This window comes from Hypoxylon fragiforme (genome assembly GCF_022984875.1).
Source record: "Hypoxylon fragiforme strain CBS 206.31 chromosome Unknown GGS25scaffold_2, whole genome shotgun sequence".
Classification (NCBI taxonomy): Eukaryota; Fungi; Ascomycota; class Sordariomycetes; order Xylariales; family Hypoxylaceae; genus Hypoxylon; species Hypoxylon fragiforme.
The window spans coordinates 680,705-701,310 of NW_026054757.1; the positions used below are offsets into that span (position 1 = coordinate 680,705).

A 20,606-nucleotide genomic window follows, 5' to 3' on the forward strand; every position below is an offset into this window, starting at 1 on the left:
ACACGATGGCACTCTTTTTTAAAGTATGTACCTAGACAGGTATGTATATCTGCGTTAAACTTTTAGTACGGCCATGCTCGTTGAGCCTACGATCCTAATCCTCGGCTTGGTTTGGTAAATTTACCTATGTATCGACGTATTTATATATATAAAGAGTCAAGACAAGTTACAAAATACAAGTCTAAACGGACTGAGGAGTAGTAGTAGTAGAAGGCTGCATTTGTTCATGAAGGCAACAAGTAGTTACCTAGGTACCCATCAGACAACCACCTACTTGGAGGCTTCTATTAATAATCATAGCACGCCATCGAAGAACTACGAAGCTACTTCCAGCCCAAAAAAAGAAAAGAATAACGACTATTGATCACGGATAAGAAGGGGTAAGATGGTAGATAACAATAAGACATACATACGCAAGAAAGGCAAAAGTTACAAAGGCTAGTCGGTTAGGACGTTACGTTTTAATAGACAGGAAAGACAAAACGCCGTCAACAGGGATTGACATGGTACATATCTTGGATCATCATCATTATTCAATAAAATATCTCTACTTCCGTACGCACTCCAACACGATCAGATCAGATCAGACCAAACTAGCCTCCTTTTCAAAAGTCTCCTTTTTAAAAGTCCCCTTTCCCCATAACTAGGTACCTGAACACAATCAAGAAGAAACATACCTACCCAGTCCAACATACCCAGTCCCTCCCCCCTCTGAATCATCCATCTCCTCCAACCCTCCTCCTCCCCCTCCTGCTCTAACCTCCCATTTTAAACCTCGATCAAAAACTTCCACACCACATCCACAACCCTCCACCTACCCCCTACTTCGTCTTGTCCTCCCCACCAACCTCACTCTCCCCCACCCTCACAACCTCATCCCGGTCCCACAACAACGCCACCGCGCCCCCCGTCGGGCCCCCCAGCAGCGTCCACTGCACCGCGACCCTCAGACTCCTGACCAGCGACTTCTGCGCCGTAGCCACATGCAGATAAAACGCCCACAGCAACAACGCCGCATTACCGATATACATGTCATACTGAAAGAACTGAATGAGCAGCGGCGCGAGGTCGCCGGGCCCGTAGGCGAGTGGGTCAGCCAAAGACGGTGACGCGGAGATGGGGTACGGGACGAAGGTGCGCCAGAAGGTGACGTGGGAGAGGAAGGGGGCGAGCTGGGGGAAGAGGGAGGAGAGGGAGGCGCGGAGGGGGGAGGGGAGGGCGGCGACGAGGAGGACGGGGAGCTGGGTGGCGACGGAGATGGTCAGGCAGTACTGGTAGACGCCGGAGATGGCGACGAGGAAGCCGTTGCCGGGGGTGGTGGGCTTCCCGTTGGTGTCCTGTGGGGTGAGGCTGCCGAGGAGGAAGTAGCAGGCGTTGTGGAGGACGTCGAGGATGATTAGGGTCCACTATAGGAATATGGTTAGCCATGAACATGTTGCTAGCAATTAACCCCAATGATACAGCCCGGTGAAAAAAACAAGCTTAGGGACGACTCACAACCGGAAAAGGCTGCCAAAACGCAACCCAATTGTAGTGCGTCGCCGCACTATGCCCCAGCACCTTCGGCAGACTCATGAACACCGTCGGCAGCACAAACCCAATCGTCATCGCCATCGGCAGCAGCGCCAGGTCCCACAGATACACGAACAAGCTCCTCCTCGCCGCATCCCCCACCCCAATCTCCCCTCCCCCTCCATTAACCTTCCCCTGCCGCTCCCCAATCCTCGCAACCGGCGACGTAAGCAGATGCAGCGCCAAATACAGCGGCGCCACGAACGTCCACCCCAGATTCTGGAACAGCACCCCCACCACCCCAACCCACGCGATCGCTCTCCCCTTACTGCCCGTCCTCCTCCCCTCGAGCACGAGCGCCGTCCACCCGGCGGCGAACTGGCCCAGGCCCCAGACGTAGAAGGCGGTGGCGTCCCAGCCGGCGCCGGCGTCGTTGATGTAGGCGGCGAAGAAGCCGACGAGGAGCGAGAGGTGGCGGTCGAGGGCCGCGACGCCGGTGTACGTGCGCTTGAAGGGGCGGGGGGCGGTGAGGAGGTCGACGAGCTCGTTGTTGTCGCCGGTGGGAGTGGTGGCGGCGATGGTCCGGAGGACGAGGCCGAGCCCGTTGGTCCGCAGGGGGATCACGGTGGCGCGGAAGCCGATGGCGGCGAGGAGGGCGAGGAGGGCGGCGAGGGCGTAGCGGCCAAGGGGGGCCTATGTGGTGGGGGTTGGGGTTAGCTTAGGGGGTATATGGGGGTATGATGTGATATCATTGATGTGAATGGAGGAGCATGGTAGTATACACCGGTAAAATAAGAAAGCCTTACCATAATGGGCTAAATACAGCAACCAATAATGAGGTCTTAAGGTAGGCACTTAGGTAGATAGTGCTAGAGCTATAAGATTCAATGTTACTAAAATGTAATAATAAAGGTTGTAGTTTCAATCCTATACGTAGAGAATATTTGTACTTGTATATGTATAAGACACCCAGCAGAAGGAAGACTACGAATTGATAAGAAGAAGAAAGTAAGAAGCCTCGAAAATAACGGAAAGAGAAATCCCAGTTTATGATGCAGTGCTGGTGTAACGGACTTAATCAGCCCCGCTTGGAAGCCGTATGCGCCTACCGAGGTGCCTAGGCAAGTAGGTACTGTAAGGATCTTTCACCTACCAGAAATGGTTAGTTGGGGGTGGAATTGGCTTCTACTTTGAGCGTGTATTTCTATGCGTTGTGTGTATGTCACTGTATGATACTATATCATGTATCATAATAATAACTTAGATTGTCCTTCGTTGAGATTTTTCTCTAACCTTGTCTACCCTGATTCCGTCCCGTCCCGTCCCGTCCTTATACTTTTCTACCCACAAATAAGCTCATCGGCCGTAAGCGCCGGTTTCTTCGGGTCCATGCCCGGCTCTTTAGTACTCTCCACGCCGTCCGGTTTCGGTAACTCCTCTTCCGGTCTCCGGCCATTGGTCTTCTGCCCATCGGCGACATCCTTGTCAACCTCAACTTTGGCTTTCAGTGCCTCTGGTGCTTCCTGCTTATCCAACTCCTTCTTCTTTAATGTAATGCTCCCATTCGCAAGGGCTTCCTTGGGTAACGGCCTAACTATCGGCTGCGCGATCCAGAATGGCCTCTTGCACTTCTTGACTGTCGCTACTGAGCTTTCTGGGTCTTCTGTGTTTTCAGATTCTACCGCCAATTTGCCTTCTATCTGGGACTCGGGTATGGGTTTGGGCTTGGGCTCCGGTTCTTCGATGCTTTTGTCCCCAGTCTTCTCGTACTCGATAAGCCCCTCCGCTACGTGCCGCTCCACCACCTCGAGAATCTTCTCGATCGTGGAGACGTCACCAGCATGACACTTCGCGAGGAGGTCACGTACATCTGTGTGCTTTGATATGAAATGCCTAAGGAGATGGAAGAGATGTGGCCGCATTGCGAGTAAATTTGGTGAGGTGCACTTCTCGTTTTTGCCACCACCGTCCTTCCTCCGCTTCTTGCGTGCAGGTTCTTCTTGTTCTGCATCTCTCGCTCGTCCTTCAGCAATAAAGCTTTCGTCATCGCCGACAACGAACAATGGCCTCCGAACTGGTGGGTCGTGCCGTAGGACGTGTTTGTGTATGATATCCATATAACGTCTGAACACGGCGTCTATTCGATAGCCACCTTTGCCATCCTTGCCGCGCCAGTACTCTCTCCCTTCTTGTCCCGGTGGTGGTAATTTCGCAAAGATAGCTGGGTCACTCAGGTTGCCCTCCGCACTCATAACAGCATCAGCGCCAGTTGCCTCGAGACATTGCTCTATATCGTCGTGCTGGAGCACGTTGCCATTGGCAAAAATGACCGTATCTTTTGGTAGGTTTTCTCTCAAGTAGCGCAAGTACTCCCAGTCCGCGACGCCCGTAATATGCCCTTTCTGTTCTCGCCTCCTTCCATGCACAGTAATGATACTGGCACCGGCGGCCAACACATTCTTCGCATACGCCAGAGTTTCTTCTTTAGTATCCAATATGCGGATCTTAGCTGTGACAGGTACAGAAAGATTCTTGTGTAGATTGTTGATTAAATTGTATACAAGCTCTTGGTCGTCCTGTAGGAATGCGCCATAGTGGCCTCGACGCGCAATTCCTTGGGGGCATCCCAAATTCAAGTCGACGGCGTCACAATATGGCGCTACTAGCTTCGCTGCACCTAACAAACGTTCAGGATCATTGGCGCAGAATTGTACGAAGAGAGGTCGGTCGAAGGCCGGATTGCCGTCAAGGAATGGTACGGGTTGGGACTGCTCTAAATCTGACGGTGAGGGCGCGGGGCTCGGTGACTTGGAATCGGTAGGAGGCTGGATCGGCTCGAAATGCGAGTTTCTATATTTTATCGTCTCTTCATATAGTCTAGCATGCAGCATGGGAGTATAAGCTAGGAGTTTCGCGTTCTCGGCTGGGGTGAGGAACGATCGAGTGAGCATGCGCCAGGCCTAATAATAAGTCACGATGATCAGCACTCGATGTCTTCGAGAGCAATGCGAATGATTTCGGATAAGAAACGTACGAACTCAGACTGGTCAACCATAGGCGCAAGAACAAACTTGGGACTACCTATGCTGTCGTAGAATGCCCTTCCATGCAGCTTGGGTTTCCCCAGCTTTGTATCGGTTGCACTCGGACTAGAAGCCATTGCGACAGGTTTTGTAGCAAGTAATTTCTGGATGAAGCCGACAGTATTCCACCGACGCGGAAGTGCTCTCCTTATGACCTCCACGATGGCAACCTTGATCAAAAGCGTTTATATTTCAGAAATGAAAATAATCACAAATTAGAGTAAGTGCCTTCTATTGAGTTTGAACTTGCGGCGGCTTGCACGTGGTGGGGTTGTACAACTTGCATGCTTTTCTTATTTTTTATTTTTTTTTTCGTACATAGTTAACTACCAGTAAATAACTTCGTACTATCGTTGATGTAGCTAGTGGCAACTACCCGGTACAGCCTACCGTACAGGTACAATCCATATAATTAGCATAATTAGCTTCCTCGAGAGACACATGCATGTCAAACTCTAGACTGAACTTAATATTGAAACCCTTACAAAGGCTATTTATGTAGTGCAGAAGGTACATGTACCAATAGTTATTGAAGTAGGTGCTTCAAGTTAGTTATGCAATATCTGCATTGATGTGGTAGTTACATAATTGTTCCTATCCATCGATAAAATGAACAATAATCAAATCCCCTAGCTCAGCCTCTGAGCCTCATAAAAGAACTCTCTAATGTTTCCTCCCTCACCTCTCTCTCCACAAAGGCCCCATCAATCAATTCGCAGACGGCGAACGCGAACGCGGATTAGAAAAAGATCCCGTCACCGGGAAATGAAATCTAACATTGAAGAACATTATCCGTACTAGCGCTGCGCCTCGTTTCTTCAGGTACTGTACCTCTACTTCTCGTATAATTATATACCTAGTATGTAATCATCAGTTCAATGTTGAGATCGCTCTGGGCCGTTACAACCTCTTGGCGGACTAGCTAATACCTAACGTCTTGTGTAGAACCCCTTGAATGGAAACGACAAGGATTATAAGTACCTACACGACACATGTAGTAGCTGCTAGTAAGGGGTTTATGGGGAGGATACTTCCGGCAATTTTATTTATTTTATTTGGTTGTTGGTATTAGGTACAGTATGTCTTCGTAATACTGACTACCTAGGTAGATAGTATCTACACAACAGTTAAATAGAATCATAAGAAATGCAATTAACACAATGAACGAATCCATGAACCGCTTGCTCTTATGTAGATAAATTGATATTCACTATTTGCCCCATCCGAAAATACGTAGTGCTCAAATCTTCTTCGCTAATAGTACATTACTTCCATCCTTAGGAGCTAACAACGTCATCATAGTCTCGAGGTCGTGAACGATGATAAGGCAAAATGCAATTGTTCCTTCTCTCGTCCAAACTTCAAATGGTACTCCTTCATGTGTCCATGCGTCCATGTGTCCTTTTGTCTTTGAGATTACCTTGATGCAACACCTCCGTAGATACATACATCTACACTTTCCCCCAAAATTTGACACCGCTCATTTACGTCGTCAGCAGCGACGAAGAGCTTCATAGGTTTTAGACAGCTAAGAGACAAGACCCTTTATGTGTAAAATCACCATGCCTTGATTAAATAACTCCTCCAACCGAGACGATCCTTTTATACCCATGTGCTAGGCTTGGGTGTTGCAATATTTACCTCTCCATTTTAAATGACATGAGGAGAGTAGGGCATTTTTTGCTGTTCTTTTTCCCCAGACATACAGACAGACACAGACAGACAGACAGTTTTCCAGATGGCAAGCATGCTCCTTCAATTATGCCGGATGGTGGACTACCTTTGTTGCCCCATCTACAGACGTTCCTATGGGTTTGTGGCTACAAAACGTAGCCTGCTCCGGGGTCGATTTAAGTTGAGACTTGGGGTAGGATGCTCGGTGCAAATATGTTCTGACGAAAGTGATGTTCTCGGTAGACCCATCAAGTTCCCCGCTGCTACCGGTATGTTTGATATTATAGCAACGAACAGTTTTTTTTGTGTTCGGTAAATAGCAGGATAATACGAATTCGAAAACGCCCTGACACCTTACTATGCTGACCGTGTACAACGCCATGGACTCTAAAACTGTCAAATACAGGATCGCAGGTCTATGTGCCTTTAATCGAGAAGGGAACGGGTTTTACTGGCTTCGTAGTGTTGCGCTTGCCGTCATTAAAAAAATTGCGTATAAATCTTGGACGTCTCGTGAACTTCCATTTCCTGCAAACAAAGCGTCAGTATTGACCCACAAACACAATAGGATATAATGCTATAGAGGCACGCATCCTAACATACCATTTTGAAGGTGTTCAGCTCCTCCTTGATCTGCTGAGCGAGCATTGGCGTCAGGCGATTGCACGTCGCAATCTCACCGCGCCGGTCATACTCTCCACTTGGCCACGTGTCGTGAAAGACAATCCGTGGGCTGAAAGTAGCATTTCGCTTGCTGGAGCCACCCTGGGGCGTGGTTGGAGCACTCTTCGTGTCCTGACGTAGGCGGAGCGCCGAGACAAAGTAATCTTCATTGCCAATAGTAACCGAGTCGTTTCGTTTATGGATCTGGACGTCATCATTCGGCGTGCTTGGGGCGGTCGAGTTAGGTGAGTCGGAGATGGTAGGTATCGCGGGGAGGTCGAAGGCGGGACCTCTAATCTCAGGCGCACGAGGGGATGGACTTGGGGAGTTGCTGCGAGCTAAAATCATGTTAGATGTGAGTGACAAATTTGCTTCGCGATGTGACATACTCTTTAAAATGCCTTTTCGTATGGTAGCAAGTACCTCAGCTCTCTCCCTTTCACCACCAACAATACTCTTTCTCGCACCCGAGTTGTCTGTGCCCGAGCTCCCGAGACGATCAGCCGAAAAGCTATCTGCTAAATTAGTAGAATCCATCGGCTTGAACTCTAAATGCGGCAGCCCGGTGGCACTGCCTTGCTGAAAACGCATATCTCGCTCAGCTTCCACCGTAACCATGGATACTTCAGCTGCCGAGGCCTCGGGTGCCTTGAGATCTTCGCTTACTGATCCGATAATTGATTTAGGTCGGAACAATCCAACCAACGATCTCCCGCCCTTCTTCATCCCGCGACCCATCTTGCGGAGCATAATCGACGCTGAGGATGCCGTCGAAGAAATCGATAGGTTGTCGGTTGACCCCGTAAATAGTTTAGTGCCAGAGTAGATGCTGCTACCAATTCCGGCCTCCTCCTGCTTCTGCGCAATCCGCGCCTGTTCCTCCTCAAAAATATCCTCAGCCCTAGGATCCTTGTGCAGCTTCGTAGGGTCATTTTGCGCCGTCTTAGCGAAGTCGGACCCGACATCTTGTCCAGCAGCCTTCCGAAGTTCGGCAGCGCTCCCAAAAGAAAAGGCTCGTCGCAGTCGCGACGTCTTAGTCTTTGACTTTCCCCCTTTCTCGTTAATCGCGGCCAGCTGCTTGGCCGCAGGACTATCTGCTACTGCACTCGCAGAGGGCGTCGATGTTTTAGGTGCAGTTGATTCCGGAACGTTGGCGGGCGACGCCGAGTCATCGGATGCAGACCCGGGACCCATGGCTACCGGTTTGGATAATGGTGATGGGTTGATGGTTCGCTTCCCGACATCAGTAGATGATGAGGCGCGAGGCGGTATATTCACCGGCTTCGATTGATCCTGCCCAGACTTCTTGTCCCCAGAAGTGGAGGAGGTTGAGGCGGGGCTTACCGTGGGGGCAGATGCATTGGAGTTTCGATTGGTAGACTGCCATAACACGTTTAGTTAGTACTTAGCATCCCTGAATATAGACAATGTTACTGTCCATCCACCACCTGATTGGACAATCTACTGGGAACTTTCATTTCCCCCTTCATGCTTAGAAACTTACCGAAGGCGGCCTGGAATTACTGCTTCCACTTGAATTAACACTCTCAGAACTGCCATTCTTAGCATGCATTGCATTTTTCTCCACAGGCTCGGGAGCAGGAAGGTTAGTTGCATTTCGAATAACATTTTTCTGATCCTTATCTGAACTTGAACCACCCTGCTTCTTTGAGATGGATAGTCCATCTGGGCGGAATGATTCCTCCGCTTGCTTGAAGTCCTGCGGGGTCAGGGGGCTGGGATAATCGGAAGAATTGATTGAGTGGATGCTGCGCCGTCGAAACCTCTTCGCTTCTTCCTCGGTGGGATGTCGGTACAGTTGCATGTCATCCATAGTAGCATAAGTATTATGCGGCCTGTTGGCGAATCCTACAGAATTTCTAGATGCTTTGGCTTTTTGTTCTGGCATGGTCCGCGGATTGTAAAGATGAACAACGGTAGCCATCCCAGAACCTGATGGCGTCGCCGAACCTTGTGGTGGTTTCGGTGTCTGTAAAATACTTGGTGATGAATCTGTGTGCTTTGGAGATGGTCGTCTATACCGCTCAGGCGATGCTTTTGCAGCGGCAACCTGTGCGAATGTCGGTTGATTAGACGATAGATTCAAAGGTGCTAACTGTGGCCGAGGCCCCGATGCGGCGGCCCGGAGGTCGTCCTGAGCTCTTGTCGGATGGGCATTATTAGCGTTGCCTGGAGGATTGGACTGGTTTGCTGGATAGCGAGGACGTGCCGCAGCATTCGGGTCCACCATTTGCATATTGGGTACATTTGATGAAGAACGATAGGCCCCATATTGTTGCCATTGTCCACCATTAACCAAACCGGGCGTAGCTGTGAAAGCATATGGTTGAACTGGGGCCGATGTGTTGCCACGATAGACGTTTGGTCCCCCCGATATGCTGCCAGACATGCTGTGATAACCTGTCCGCTGCGGGTTGCTTATGTAGGCCTGATTGGGCTGGGCTCCTGATGGTGTTGGCATGATTCCAGAAGCTGGGCTGGGTTTGGTTTGAAGCAATGTCACTGTTCCACTTTGCTGAGGATATGTTTGGACCAGCGCAGCCATATTCGAAGATATATGGCTCGAATAGCTCACGATCGAAGGGTTTCGATTCGCTGGCTTGGCCTACTAGCCTATAGGCTATGCGAGGATCGTTCGCGAAGGAAGATGTTCTTGGAGAGAGGTACAAAGGGAAGCCCTTGAGATATTTGTTAGTCGTGTACCTATGGAATGATTGATAATTGAATAATCATGAATCGAGCAATGAGGAAATCGTGCTGGTCGGTGTTCGGTTCGGGAGACTTTAGGGTGCGAGGAAGCAAGACAAATGCACACCTTTATAATATCGAATGTCCAGCCAATTAATACGCTCGGCCACGTAGGGATATGGGTCAATCGATGGTGGGAAGCGATTAAGTGAGGTAAAGGACGATAAATTCAGAAGGAATAGAAGGGCGCCTGCGACCAGGAAAAAAAAAAGCGAGTGGTGATCTTCAGAAAAAGAAGCCTGCTATTACCGTAGACAGCTTTTCGATGTAGATGTCGGCTATTTCACGACAACTAATCTGAAGTGATGGCCGATTCGGTGCCACAACTGACACGAAGAATAGTAAAATTCTAGTAGGATGACATGAAGTAAGTTATCACGATGATCCTACACGTGTGTTATCGACCCAAAGGAATATTCTTTTTGTTGTTTTTTTCGTGTTTTATAAGTTTTGGTTTTGGTTTTGGTTTTAAATAAGAAATGGTAAGAGGGCAAGTGAATCGAATGGTGCTAAACGATCCTAGACAAACACCAAATAAGAAGGGCTTGAAGGATACGGGCAAGGGCTGGGATTGGGATGGGGATGGGGGAAGGTGAAAAGAAACCTCGACAAAAAAGGAAGAGGCGTTGTAGGTAGGAATCAAATCACAACACACAACACAAGAAAAGAGAAGGGTAATTTCTGAACAACGCTATGTACGACGTAGTTAAGTAGAAATAGAGGGGGGAATATGACTAGGGGGGGCAGAAAGAAGGAAGAGAGGAAGGTGTAAAAAAGGGGGGGAAAGAGAGTTGATGATATTCAGAGATGCATTGGGATGGAAAGGGAAAGAAGATTGGAAGTTGAGGTTTGAATTCTCAAGCTGTCTTTCTTTCTGGCAGCGCCAGCATCCGTATCCTGGCAGGCGTAGTAGCGTGTATGTATTGTGTGTATGTACGCAGTATGTATGTATACCTATGTATCCATAGTAGTTATATGTATGTATGTACATATGTATGTGTGTATGTAGCGTTGCGCTGCGTTGGATCCCCCAGTTGAATTGACTCTTGCTAATTCTACACTAGTCTGCTAGGTATGTGCAATAGTTAAGTACTTGTACATCAATTTATACATTAGGTGCGATATAAGAGTGGATCGCAGCCAAAGCCAGACTCGTGCAATGACCGTCGGCTGCTGCAGGTCTTAGAGCTGTACTAACCAAAAGTGGTGTAGTGTGTGTAGATTGTACGAGGGACAAACCCACAGAAAGAAGGTACCCTGTATCCCTTCCCTGGCATGTTATTGTGTGTATGTATGTAACTATGGATGGATACAGGCATGTCTTGTACCTCTACATACTAACCTAGGTATAAATGGTACTTGTACTAAATGCTCAGTTGAGTGGTCAGTGGATACAAATCTCTAACCACATGCATGAAATGGGGTAAGTAAGGGTTCTGCACAGGTCCCTACCTGCCTACTACTACACTAATTTAGTTGTATTGTAGTTTTTGTATTGTATTGTATTGTACATCGTACTGAAATAACTGAATATTTAGACCTGTGTAGGGTACGCACCGATAACTAACCCTTTTATTTAATCATTTCATTATAATCATTTCAGTATAATCAATGATATTTCATTATCATTGGGAACTTCAATGATCTCAATCTTTGGATCATTAATTGTTAGAACCCCTGTGACTTCACCTTGTCTGTTCAATGTCATACTACTGCATAGTAGGGAGTTGGTAAGAGGCTTACTACCAACTGAAGAGACTTCCAAGATTCATGCTGGGAAGGAATCGTCAATACGACTTTCGGATTTTCCAATGTCAACATGCTATGGCACTTGCATGAATCTCCCACCCACTTCCCCATGTATCACGATCCAGCACACAATACAGAGGTACGTAAGATACCTACACATTTATATCCATGGATATGAATGTGGTAGTGAGTATGTGCCGAATACATAGTAATGGACTGTACAGTCTGTACTAGTACTAAATATAGGGCGCATTACTCTGGATAATAGGGGCACACTAGCAAGATTTAACCCGCGATTGTTTGTTTGTGTCTTGTGCAATACGTCCGATCTAACTACTGCTATTAGCAGATACGTGTTTTAACTAACGTGTTTCCATTACATTACACGCCATGTACCTAGTACCAGCAGAGGGCTTCAAGGCACGTACCGCCTGTGACTGTGCTCTAGGGCTATCTCAGATTGCGAGGCTCTCCCATTAACACCAGACTCTTACGCCAATTGGCCACCGTCTTGCTGGGATTGTTGATGAGACAAGGAGCACTACCAGATGGCGATTGGCTATGGCTATGTCACGCTAGGCGAAGCACGACGGGGTGTCGGGGGATTAGAGCGATGCTTTACAGCATGACGCGGCTGTGTATGGCACAGTATACAGATATTAATGTATGTACAATTGTTACTTACCTACATTAACTATGTAGTATCTGCATTCATCGTTCGATTGCTCTTCTACTAATATGCAAGTGCCGCTGAGATAGGCATGATATCACAAGATACTATGTACATAGGATCTGGATACAAATCTAGGGATCAAATTCTATGGGAAAGCTTCGAGAATATGAATATTCAGGATACATGTGCTGCATAATGCTTGGTATCTGTATGGGGTAGTTTGCTACTGTATATACATGCGTAACAGCTTAACTAGTGACCCTACCGCCCTAGATTAATTCTAGGAATGACGTGACTGTCGTACGTGAAGACTCGATGCTCACTACATCTAGATACATAGTTACATGCAAGTTGTGAATGTAACCTCCAAAGTCGCCTGAAGCCCTGAAGGTCTTTGGCGACTTGTTCTCAGGGGCAACAGTCAACTCGGCAACTGTGAATACTACATATGCGCACTAATGCATACCTACCTACTAGGTACATAAGCCACTCGAAGGCTTGAAGCATATGTAAGTTGTCAAACCCACCTTGTCGCCCTCTTTGAATAACTCATACTTAATACTTGTTGCCAATGCGAATGGCTATTACAACGCACATTTGAGATGGATATCTTGATAGATCGACATCATAATCAACATTATGATAGATAGGCAGTTGATTGGAAGCCCTTGTCTTGAACGTGTCTTGTCTCTGCAGGTACCATTGTTCTACTTTTGCCTACCAGCCAGCCAGTCTGTTTACCACTTACGGAAATTTGTTCATCTCAGAAGGAATTCGCACTGGAGATCAACACAATCTTCTACTCATAAAAGCTGGAGATCCTTGAACAATGCACACACCACCCATCCACTCACATACAACCTGTCAACCTCGTCTTCAAAGAGAATTACGTACCCTAGGTTAGGTAGGTTACAACATTGAGAATGATGTGAGCCATCAAAAAAGACATCATCCAACAGCACAGCTGCACAGTACCCGGGACCTTTAAGTGCCCAGTAGGTATGAGTCCGTACGGCGTATGACTACTTTGGTATGTATGTAATAAACCGGCACACTACCTAATACTCTTCAGGGGTATCCATGGAACTACACTGTCTACACATAGCCCTAAGTATTGTACAATACTACTAGTAGTACATACCACAATAGGTGCTGTACATAAGTAGCCAACACTTCTCCGTATATGTATCGAGATGCCCTTCGTTAATATTCAAGTGTTGTTTTCAAAAGACACCCCTTTCAATGGCCACAACCATCAAACCCAGGTCCACCATAGGATCAATAGGATCATCGATCCATCGATCTACAACTACGTACTCAGGCAAAGCAGAGGCCAGCAAAGACCAACAAGTCCCAGGCGGAATATCAAATCGGTTATATGTGAAAAGAATTACGCCAGCACAAATGGGTCAAATTATGTCAACGGTCAAGATCCATTTTGTGGAGAGAACCCCCTTTCCCCATGTCATCTCGGTCCATCTTACTTCAATGTTCTATTATTACTAACATGCACAATACCTAGGTAGGCCAAGTAGGGGTACCTAAGCCTTAGGTAACCCCCCCGTATCGAAGCCCCTATTTTTCTTTGCTTATCCAGTACAAGATCTACACAATCCGCGCTTCGCTCTTCGTATAAAAAAGTCTGTTTCTTTGTTAGTTTTGCATCATAACTTGTTTTATGCACCGTCAATGCAGGCCCGATGAAAGTTCAAGACAATTTGCAGGCCTTACTCACCACTATCAATAGTAATAATATGTGGTAACCTTACTGACAACAAAGAGGTTTACCTATGTTGACACCTAACATTGAATATTAGATATGCGATAAATGTAGTGTTTCCCTGTCTCGAATTAGAGGGATGGACATGTATATGTAAGCTTTTATGAAGAGCTCCTTGGATTACCTGCATATCATTGATGTATGTGATGTATTATGTGAACTGTAACATACATAGACTGAAGGTATTGTACACTACCTACCGAGGTACGGTACCCAGGTAAACTTCTCTCTTTGGAAATACAATCAGCAGCCAGTGAATCGCCACCCCGCATACAACAGGGAATGTCCACTGTCTACCAAGGACTTCAGGCTTGGCGATATGCGACAGCAACATTCGTTTGATCGTTTGATGGTAGCGACATAGCGATAGTTCCAAACTTATGAATGGTATTCTGAAAAGTACCCAGGAATTGTTCGCTATCTTTCCTTACTCTAACATAACTACCAGCATGCCAGCATACTTAGTAGTAGGCTAGGTTAATACCTTACTATAATGTACCTGGTACTATAATTCTCTCTACTATGTACGAACCCCGTGCTATTCGGGCACTACGATCTTTACTCCGTAGTCACACCGGGAAAACATTGAAAGCTTCCAACCTAGCCTAGCAGTCTAGTTACTCTAGTAGCATTTGCGGCTCGGCTAAGAGATAACCAGACCAGGGTACCGATGTTCAAGGTTAGAACCTCCCGGCGACAACCTACATAATAGTGCTACTATGTTACTTATGTTACATATACTAAAATGCCAACTCCGAGGTCAGAGGTCTACCTGCTTCATACAGTTGTCCAGAGAAAACCAAATTGAAGCTTCGCAAACTTCCAACTGGTTGAGAACAGAGTTAAAGGACCCAGTCTGATCTCATCTATCCAATACACTCAAGAATCGAGGGTGAGCATACATAAACCTGTTTGCCATGATCTACACTCTATACCCACCGCCAACCAGACCAGGTGCATACGAACAACTGAGGCAAATGTCACGATACTTGACAGGTATACTCCTATACATATCACTCGATTAGGTATCAATCGATTGGTACACGATAAGTAAGTGCCCAAGTTGGTACTTATGCCCTGCCCTTTACAGTCGCATCACAAAAGCTTGACCTACGTCTGCAATCCCGAAATATCGCATGCCCAAGGCCCTATACACCAAACACTCGAAGGCACAGCATTGAGCATGCCTGTTTATACAGACGTACGGCTTGCCATGGCCAACCAATCCTGTTACCCTCGACAGTTCACTCACATAGTACCTGGCATAAGTCCAGCAAAATGCTACCCAGTTACGTATATGGGCAGTATAGCTAGCTGCAAGAGGAATGTGAGTTTTTCCTAGACCCGTGATACATACAGACCAACGGCCACATATATCTTGCCCACCTATAGAGGCCGATTTCTCTCTACATAGTATACTCGGGCCTTCTAACAGCTCTACTAGCCACGCTTTACCGCATCTTCCAACCCCAAGTAACCCAACCACCGGGCTACAATGCCTACATAGGTAAGACAATTCCTCTTCGTCTTCCAGCACATGTGAAGTATTGCGAAGCTATTAGATCTCTTCCTTCAAGCCTTAACGTTGAAACAAGAAGTCGACGACATGACAGAGGCCAAGCAGTAACACCTCCCAATAAACCAGGTACGCAAACGCCAGTAATAAACCCCTGAAAAAAAAAAGACCGAATCTATCTATCTATCTGCGGCGCCTTCCCCCCCCCCCCCCCCCACACACGTCGATCTGGGACTTTCCAACCTACCTCAGAGGCTCGAAGATCCCCATCCCAAGATTCGGGATCATGGATTCGTCTCGAAAACTAACCTGCTTAAACTCACCGCTTCGTGCGACGCACGCTAAGAGAGTTTGCCTCTCTATTTAAAAAAAAAACCCCCCTTCACCTAGCACCTAAGAGGGAGAAGAAAAAAAAAAAAGAGAGAAGGACCCCCTCTACTTCAAACAAACCGGCGTATCCCAGCCACTCGGACGTCAGAGTATATGTTCCACGAGCGTGTCACGGCTTCGATGTCAGGTAGGTAGATAGGTGGTTCGGTGGTCTTGAACTAGGAAGGAAAAAAATAAAAATAAATAAATAAAAGTAATAAAGAGGCAGACGCGCACACAGAGAAAAGCGTGTGAGTGCGAGAGTAAGAAAGAGGAGAAAGCAAAGCACAAGCAAAGACAGACCTTGTCCGCGCTATACGGGTGTCCGCGTATTTTTCCTCTGTGTTGTCGAAACACCGCAGATGTAGACACACAGCACACAGCATTGAGTTATCCGAGAATATTGGAAGAGTTGCTTCCTTCCTTCGAAGGAGGGGAGGAGGGGCCGCAGAGAGAAATCCAGGGGCTCCTGGTTAGAGAGGAGAGGAGGGTTCTTGATCTTTGTGAGTGAGTGAGTGAGTGGTTGTGCAGCGTAGCTGTTGGTTGCTCTAGGCCCTGTTTTTTTTTTTTTTTTTTTTCACCTTCTTTCTCGTGAGGTCGGTATATCTTCTACCTAGGTGCCTGTTCTATTGGCATATTTACCAAGTACGCATGGCAAAGTGGGAGTTGAATAGTATGTATCGATCAAGGCCCTTTTCTTTCTTTCTTATGTTTTTTTTTTTTTTTTTTTTTTTTTTTTTTTTTCGTTTCTTGCTCTTCATGCAAAATCAAGTAAAGCCCCTGAAACTAAACAACCCCCCTCCCCCCCCCTCCACCCCCGCAAACTAGAAAACGGGAGTGTAGCGCGGCGGCTTTTTCTAAAATACCCGAATGCTCGTCATTCTTTCTCCGACAGAAACGCGCCGCCGGGCCCCCTCGTTCGTATCCGGCCTCTCCCGGCCTAGCGCAGCCGTAGATCTTTTACAAGCAAGCCTATCTGTCCGTAGATGTGCCTTACGCATATGTGTGTATGTATGTATGTAAGTACTTGGAGTTTGTGGCTGGTGGCTTTGGAGTCTGGACTCTGGACATGAAGATGGAGGTTGGTGGGTAAGTAGGAGACAAGTACATAAGTATCTAGGTTAGGTAGATGGTGCCACTTGCCGAGGATACCTACTATGTATGCATAAAGGTATGTATGTAGCACCCCTTACATACACGTATCGTTACCGAAAAACAAACACGCAGGACATCGAGTAAATCGGAGATAAATAGGCACCTTCACAATGTTTATGTGTGTAGTAGTGGTAATGTATACCTACCTAGGTATGCAGTGACCATGTAGTACCAATACACAATTCATAGGGGGCTTTACCTACCTATGTATGTAGAAGTACCCTGTGCATCTAGGTAGGCTTTGAGGTACGTAGTAGCAGCCCGCTGGTACACGGGGTACGGGAACCGATTCACGGCACACACTGAGTACAATAAATTCACCGATCCATCTCGTACCCAGTCGCCTCGTAGTCCATGTTCCACGCTCGATTGGCGGTCATAGGTATCCAGGTAGGTATCCAACCAACCCTAGCATACGTAAGAGCAGATATATATGTACCTCCTATATATGTATGTAGGTATACGCTCGTGTCAGCTGAGAGCTGGAACATGAATTCGAGGACGAGGAAGCATCACTAATCATGTACGTATGGGCAGACGGGGCCGGCCTAAGAACATCAGGACAAGGGTAGAATTGCAAATGTGCATATGTAGGTGATATATACAATACATACCTACATACCGCTCCCCGCGGGCTTCTGTACGATCTCACTAGATTGATAAAGTGAATGCCGATCCAGTGCATGAATGCTGAGGGTCAGGAAAGAGGAGAGGGCTGGGCATGCATCAATGCTCGAATGTTAGGAGAATAGAGAGCTTACGTAGGTAGGTAGGTACTTTACCTTGTCAATTGATGTATGTCTGGGTAGGTAGGTAGCTAACCGCCGGGGACTTGCTGTTGTCGGGCTACCGAGCGTGTGTTACGCAGGGCTGTGGGTATCCGTGGGATGAGATCGAAGTGGCATCTACGTACCTACATCTTTCTCTCTTTCTCTCTTTGTTGGTGCTAATGTACCTACATCCATCTACAGGCAGAACGCTGGACATCTGCAGTCGAAGACTTCGAAGGAAGTGGCTGCTCTGCCTATAGTCTGCATCCTAAGACTTTGGGCTTGATGTTGAAGATGGATGGCTCATCGGGTTGTCTCATCCATGGTGACACCGGGCGTCGGCTTTGTGTTCCCATCGTCTGGGTTTTGCCTGCCATGAATCATCCTCTCCGAAGAAGAAAAGAAAAGAAAAAGAATCAAGTGTTCGGCCAATGAGTTTATTGGGATATATAATGGTTTGTGAAACGTACCTCTTCCCTGAAGAGTATATGTAGGAATAATGATGTATACTTTGCTGATGTAAGTATTATACTTGGTGGTATATAAGAGACAGCCGAACCTTACAGCATATTCCACGACGGTTGCATACGGGGTGCTGTAGGTATCACTCATACCTTTGAAAAGTATTGGAGACAGTAAGGACACGATATCGTATCTCCTCCTCCTCACACTACCCAAGTAAACCGCGAGGGGGCTAGTTCCTGTTGAGGGCATTCGATGATCGAAACCATCGGAATTTCTGTGGGCAAAACACCACGTGGACGGCTAGACGGCTTGACTGGGGCTTGTGATGGTCGTGATAGATCTTGCTCGAAAACGCACGACTCAATTGGTCTATGCTTCAAGTAAGGACGAGGTACTGTGAGATAGGGAAGGACCTGGTATTCTGTTAAGTCGAAAAAAGGGGGTGATCATGTACTGTAGGTAGTTGGGAGATGAACCAATTGCTGTAGGACTTACTGTCGGGTCACAAGTCCTAGATAAAGATTATTCGACGCAAGGGCGGGATCACGTAGATCATCTCTCCTGTTGCAGAATTTATGACTGGGTAGATGTTAGATGTAGGTACATAAGCAGGTACACACCGGCCAGTCAGACGGGACCTATTCTAATCCTACCTGCAAGGTCCGATCTAACAAACACTACCAATCTAGATAATAACCAACACCACCTGCTAACTTACACACACATATCTACATACTTCCAGGGACACACACATACATAGAAGTCGTATTATACCTCCATACACGGCCGTTCCGCTCCGTCAGAGCCGCGGTGGCGGATAGCCGGATAAGGCCGTGACACTAACCTCGATCCCTTCACCGACGTTGCGCATAACACGGCCCAGACTCTGCGGAAGAAACTTCCTTTAGATACGTCATAAACACGAGCTTTCATACATAATTCGAGGCTAGCGTGGACATGAATATTGATCCCATGACCCCCTTTGCTTTGCTGTTGCGAACCACAGATTGAAGTGATTCAGGCCGAAAACATACGTGGGTGGGTAGGTACCATAGGGAGGTAATTGCCAGATCTCACATGGACACATCATTGGCGAAGGGAAGAAGCGTAGGTAATGTATTTGCTTTGATATTGATGTTTATTGTTGTCAGTGACTCATATCTCATAAATTAAAACCATCATTACATAACGTGAATAGGTATAATTTTAATCAAAAATCCTCCCGAATACAGCGCTATCCTGGTGTACAGTATTACTTCCAATCTCGTAGTCTCAGCATAAAGGCCGCCTTGAAGTCGTCAAGCAGCAGGCCATTCATTGCATACCTAATCTGTACCCAGGCAAGAGTAGGTAGGTAGATAATCTTGAAGATCAACTCCAAGTCGTAAAGGTGTCTATCGTTTATTCCTTCTTGAAGGTAGACTTGACGATGTTGGACCAGCCGCCAAACAAGTACTGGTCTGAGTGCCGACCACAGTGTGTGTACACATTCACGGTCGGCGAGTGTGGCTTTGAAACCGAGCAGGACTTCTTGCGGCTCGTCGAGGTGTGACCGCCCAATTCCTTGCGGTAATCTTCGAACGTGCTGCTCTTAGGAGACTCCTGCCCCTCATTAGCCTTGAGCTCGGCAATAAAGCATCGTAGTTTGCCAACTTTGGACATCTGTTGGTCTGAGATGGAGGAGCTAATGCTACCTGGGCGACGACGTGAGGATTCGTCGGAGCTCCTAAGCTTCAGCGGCGCGGGGGATGGACCTCGAGGCATATTGGCTTGAGGATGGCCGAGGTTGATGTAAAAGATTTATAGGACTTGTGATGTGTATGTTCCTCTGCTAAGCGGGGGTTTAGGACAGCAACAAGCTATTTGGCGATTCAGAGAGTATGTATGTGCATGTGTGTGTGTTTGTGGATTGGTATAAATGCTTCGAGCTTAGACAAAGCTGTTCTTGAGTTGACAGTAGCAGTATTGCAGTATAAAAGAAGAATGAATGCCCTCCAGGGTTACTAAGTTTAGCACGCACACCTGGTGCAGTTATGTGTAGGAATGTGTTGATCGCACAATGAATCTAAATAGAAACACTTTGACCTTGGGGATCAGGGTCTAGAAATCTTGGTGCCTGGACATGTCTTATATATACCTACCTACATACATATTAAGATATACGAATCCTCTTTAATGGGAATAGAAAGGGAAGCTTGGCGGCTCAAGTAATGGGCCACTTGGCCCAACATCTGCATATACCTAGTATAAATGGTAGCTTAACATGGGTAGAGGGGCACAGAAGCAGGGTAAGTGGTTGGATGGCCTTGTGTAAGGCAACTGATGCATATGATACCTGCCCTATTGACCAATAAGCCCATGGCTAGCTGGAAGATAGGAAGAAGATAGGAAGAATATCATTGCAGGGAAGATGGGGAGATGGGGACAA

At 47.1% G+C, this 20,606-nt stretch overlaps 5 protein-coding genes across 5 annotated transcripts; all 5 read right to left on the bottom strand.

Moving 5' to 3' along the window:
* Nucleotides 1-367: 367 nt before the first annotated feature.
* GGS25DRAFT_474034 (uncharacterized protein) lies at nucleotides 368-2,616 on the bottom strand. The gene is made up of 3 exons (XM_049259593.1): nucleotides 2,319-2,616; nucleotides 1,498-2,205; nucleotides 368-1,406 (listed from the first exon to the last, which is right to left on the bottom strand). The coding sequence occupies exons 1-3, from the start codon at nucleotides 2,319-2,321 to the stop codon at nucleotides 822-824; spliced, it is 1,296 nt and encodes a 431-aa protein (XP_049119729.1). The 5' UTR covers nucleotides 2,322-2,616; the 3' UTR covers nucleotides 368-821.
* A 74-nt stretch (nucleotides 2,617-2,690) lies between these two features.
* Nucleotides 2,691-4,875, bottom strand: GGS25DRAFT_474037 (FMN-linked oxidoreductase). Its single transcript, XM_049259594.1, has 2 exons — nucleotides 4,547-4,875; nucleotides 2,691-4,472 (listed from the first exon to the last, which is right to left on the bottom strand). Exons 1-2 carry the CDS (start codon nucleotides 4,670-4,672, stop codon nucleotides 2,853-2,855), a joined length of 1,746 nt encoding a protein of 581 aa, XP_049119730.1. The 5' UTR covers nucleotides 4,673-4,875; the 3' UTR covers nucleotides 2,691-2,852.
* A 1,874-nt stretch (nucleotides 4,876-6,749) lies between these two features.
* On the bottom strand, nucleotides 6,750-9,498 carry GGS25DRAFT_517859 (uncharacterized protein; the record flags this gene model as incomplete). The annotated part of the gene is made up of 4 exons (XM_049263450.1): nucleotides 6,750-6,797; nucleotides 6,873-7,270; nucleotides 7,322-8,312; nucleotides 8,437-9,498. 4 exons carry the CDS (start codon nucleotides 9,496-9,498, stop codon nucleotides 6,750-6,752), a joined length of 2,499 nt encoding a protein of 832 aa, XP_049119731.1.
* A 7,882-nt stretch (nucleotides 9,499-17,380) lies between these two features.
* On the bottom strand, nucleotides 17,381-18,679 carry GGS25DRAFT_474066 (uncharacterized protein). The gene is made up of 3 exons (XM_049259595.1): nucleotides 18,328-18,679; nucleotides 17,558-18,222; nucleotides 17,381-17,491 (listed from the first exon to the last, which is right to left on the bottom strand). The coding sequence occupies exons 1-2, from the start codon at nucleotides 18,425-18,427 to the stop codon at nucleotides 18,017-18,019; spliced, it is 306 nt and encodes a 101-aa protein (XP_049119732.1). The 5' UTR covers nucleotides 18,428-18,679; the 3' UTR covers nucleotides 17,381-17,491; nucleotides 17,558-18,016.
* Nucleotides 18,680-19,423: 744 nt separating this feature from the next.
* On the bottom strand, nucleotides 19,424-20,362 carry GGS25DRAFT_109162 (uncharacterized protein). Its single transcript, XM_049256023.1, has one exon. The coding sequence runs from the start codon at nucleotides 19,940-19,942 to the stop codon at nucleotides 19,580-19,582; it is 363 nt and encodes a 120-aa protein (XP_049119733.1). The 5' UTR covers nucleotides 19,943-20,362; the 3' UTR covers nucleotides 19,424-19,579.
* Nucleotides 20,363-20,606: the final 244 nt, after the last annotated feature.

Coding starts and splice junctions, on each gene's coding strand:
- GGS25DRAFT_474034 (XM_049259593.1), bottom strand. Junction 1,407..1,497: donor TTTGGCAGCCTTTTCCGGTT/GTGAGTCGTCCC, acceptor ATATTCCTATAG/TGGACCCTAATCATCCTCGA.
- GGS25DRAFT_474037 (XM_049259594.1), bottom strand. CDS start 4,672: ATGGCTTCTAGTCCGAGTGCAACCGATACAAAGCTGGGGAAACCCAAG. Junction 4,473..4,546: donor TGGTTGACCAGTCTGAGTTC/GTACGTTTCTTA, acceptor ACTTATTATTAG/GCCTGGCGCATGCTCACTCG.
- GGS25DRAFT_474066 (XM_049259595.1), bottom strand. CDS start 18,427: ATGCCCTCAACAGGAACTAGCCCCCTCGCGGTTTACTTGGGTAGTGTG. Junction 18,223..18,327: donor GTCTCCAATACTTTTCAAAG/GTATGAGTGATA, acceptor ACATCAGCAAAG/TATACATCATTATTCCTACA.
- GGS25DRAFT_109162 (XM_049256023.1), bottom strand. CDS start 19,942: ATGCCTCGAGGTCCATCCCCCGCGCCGCTGAAGCTTAGGAGCTCCGAC.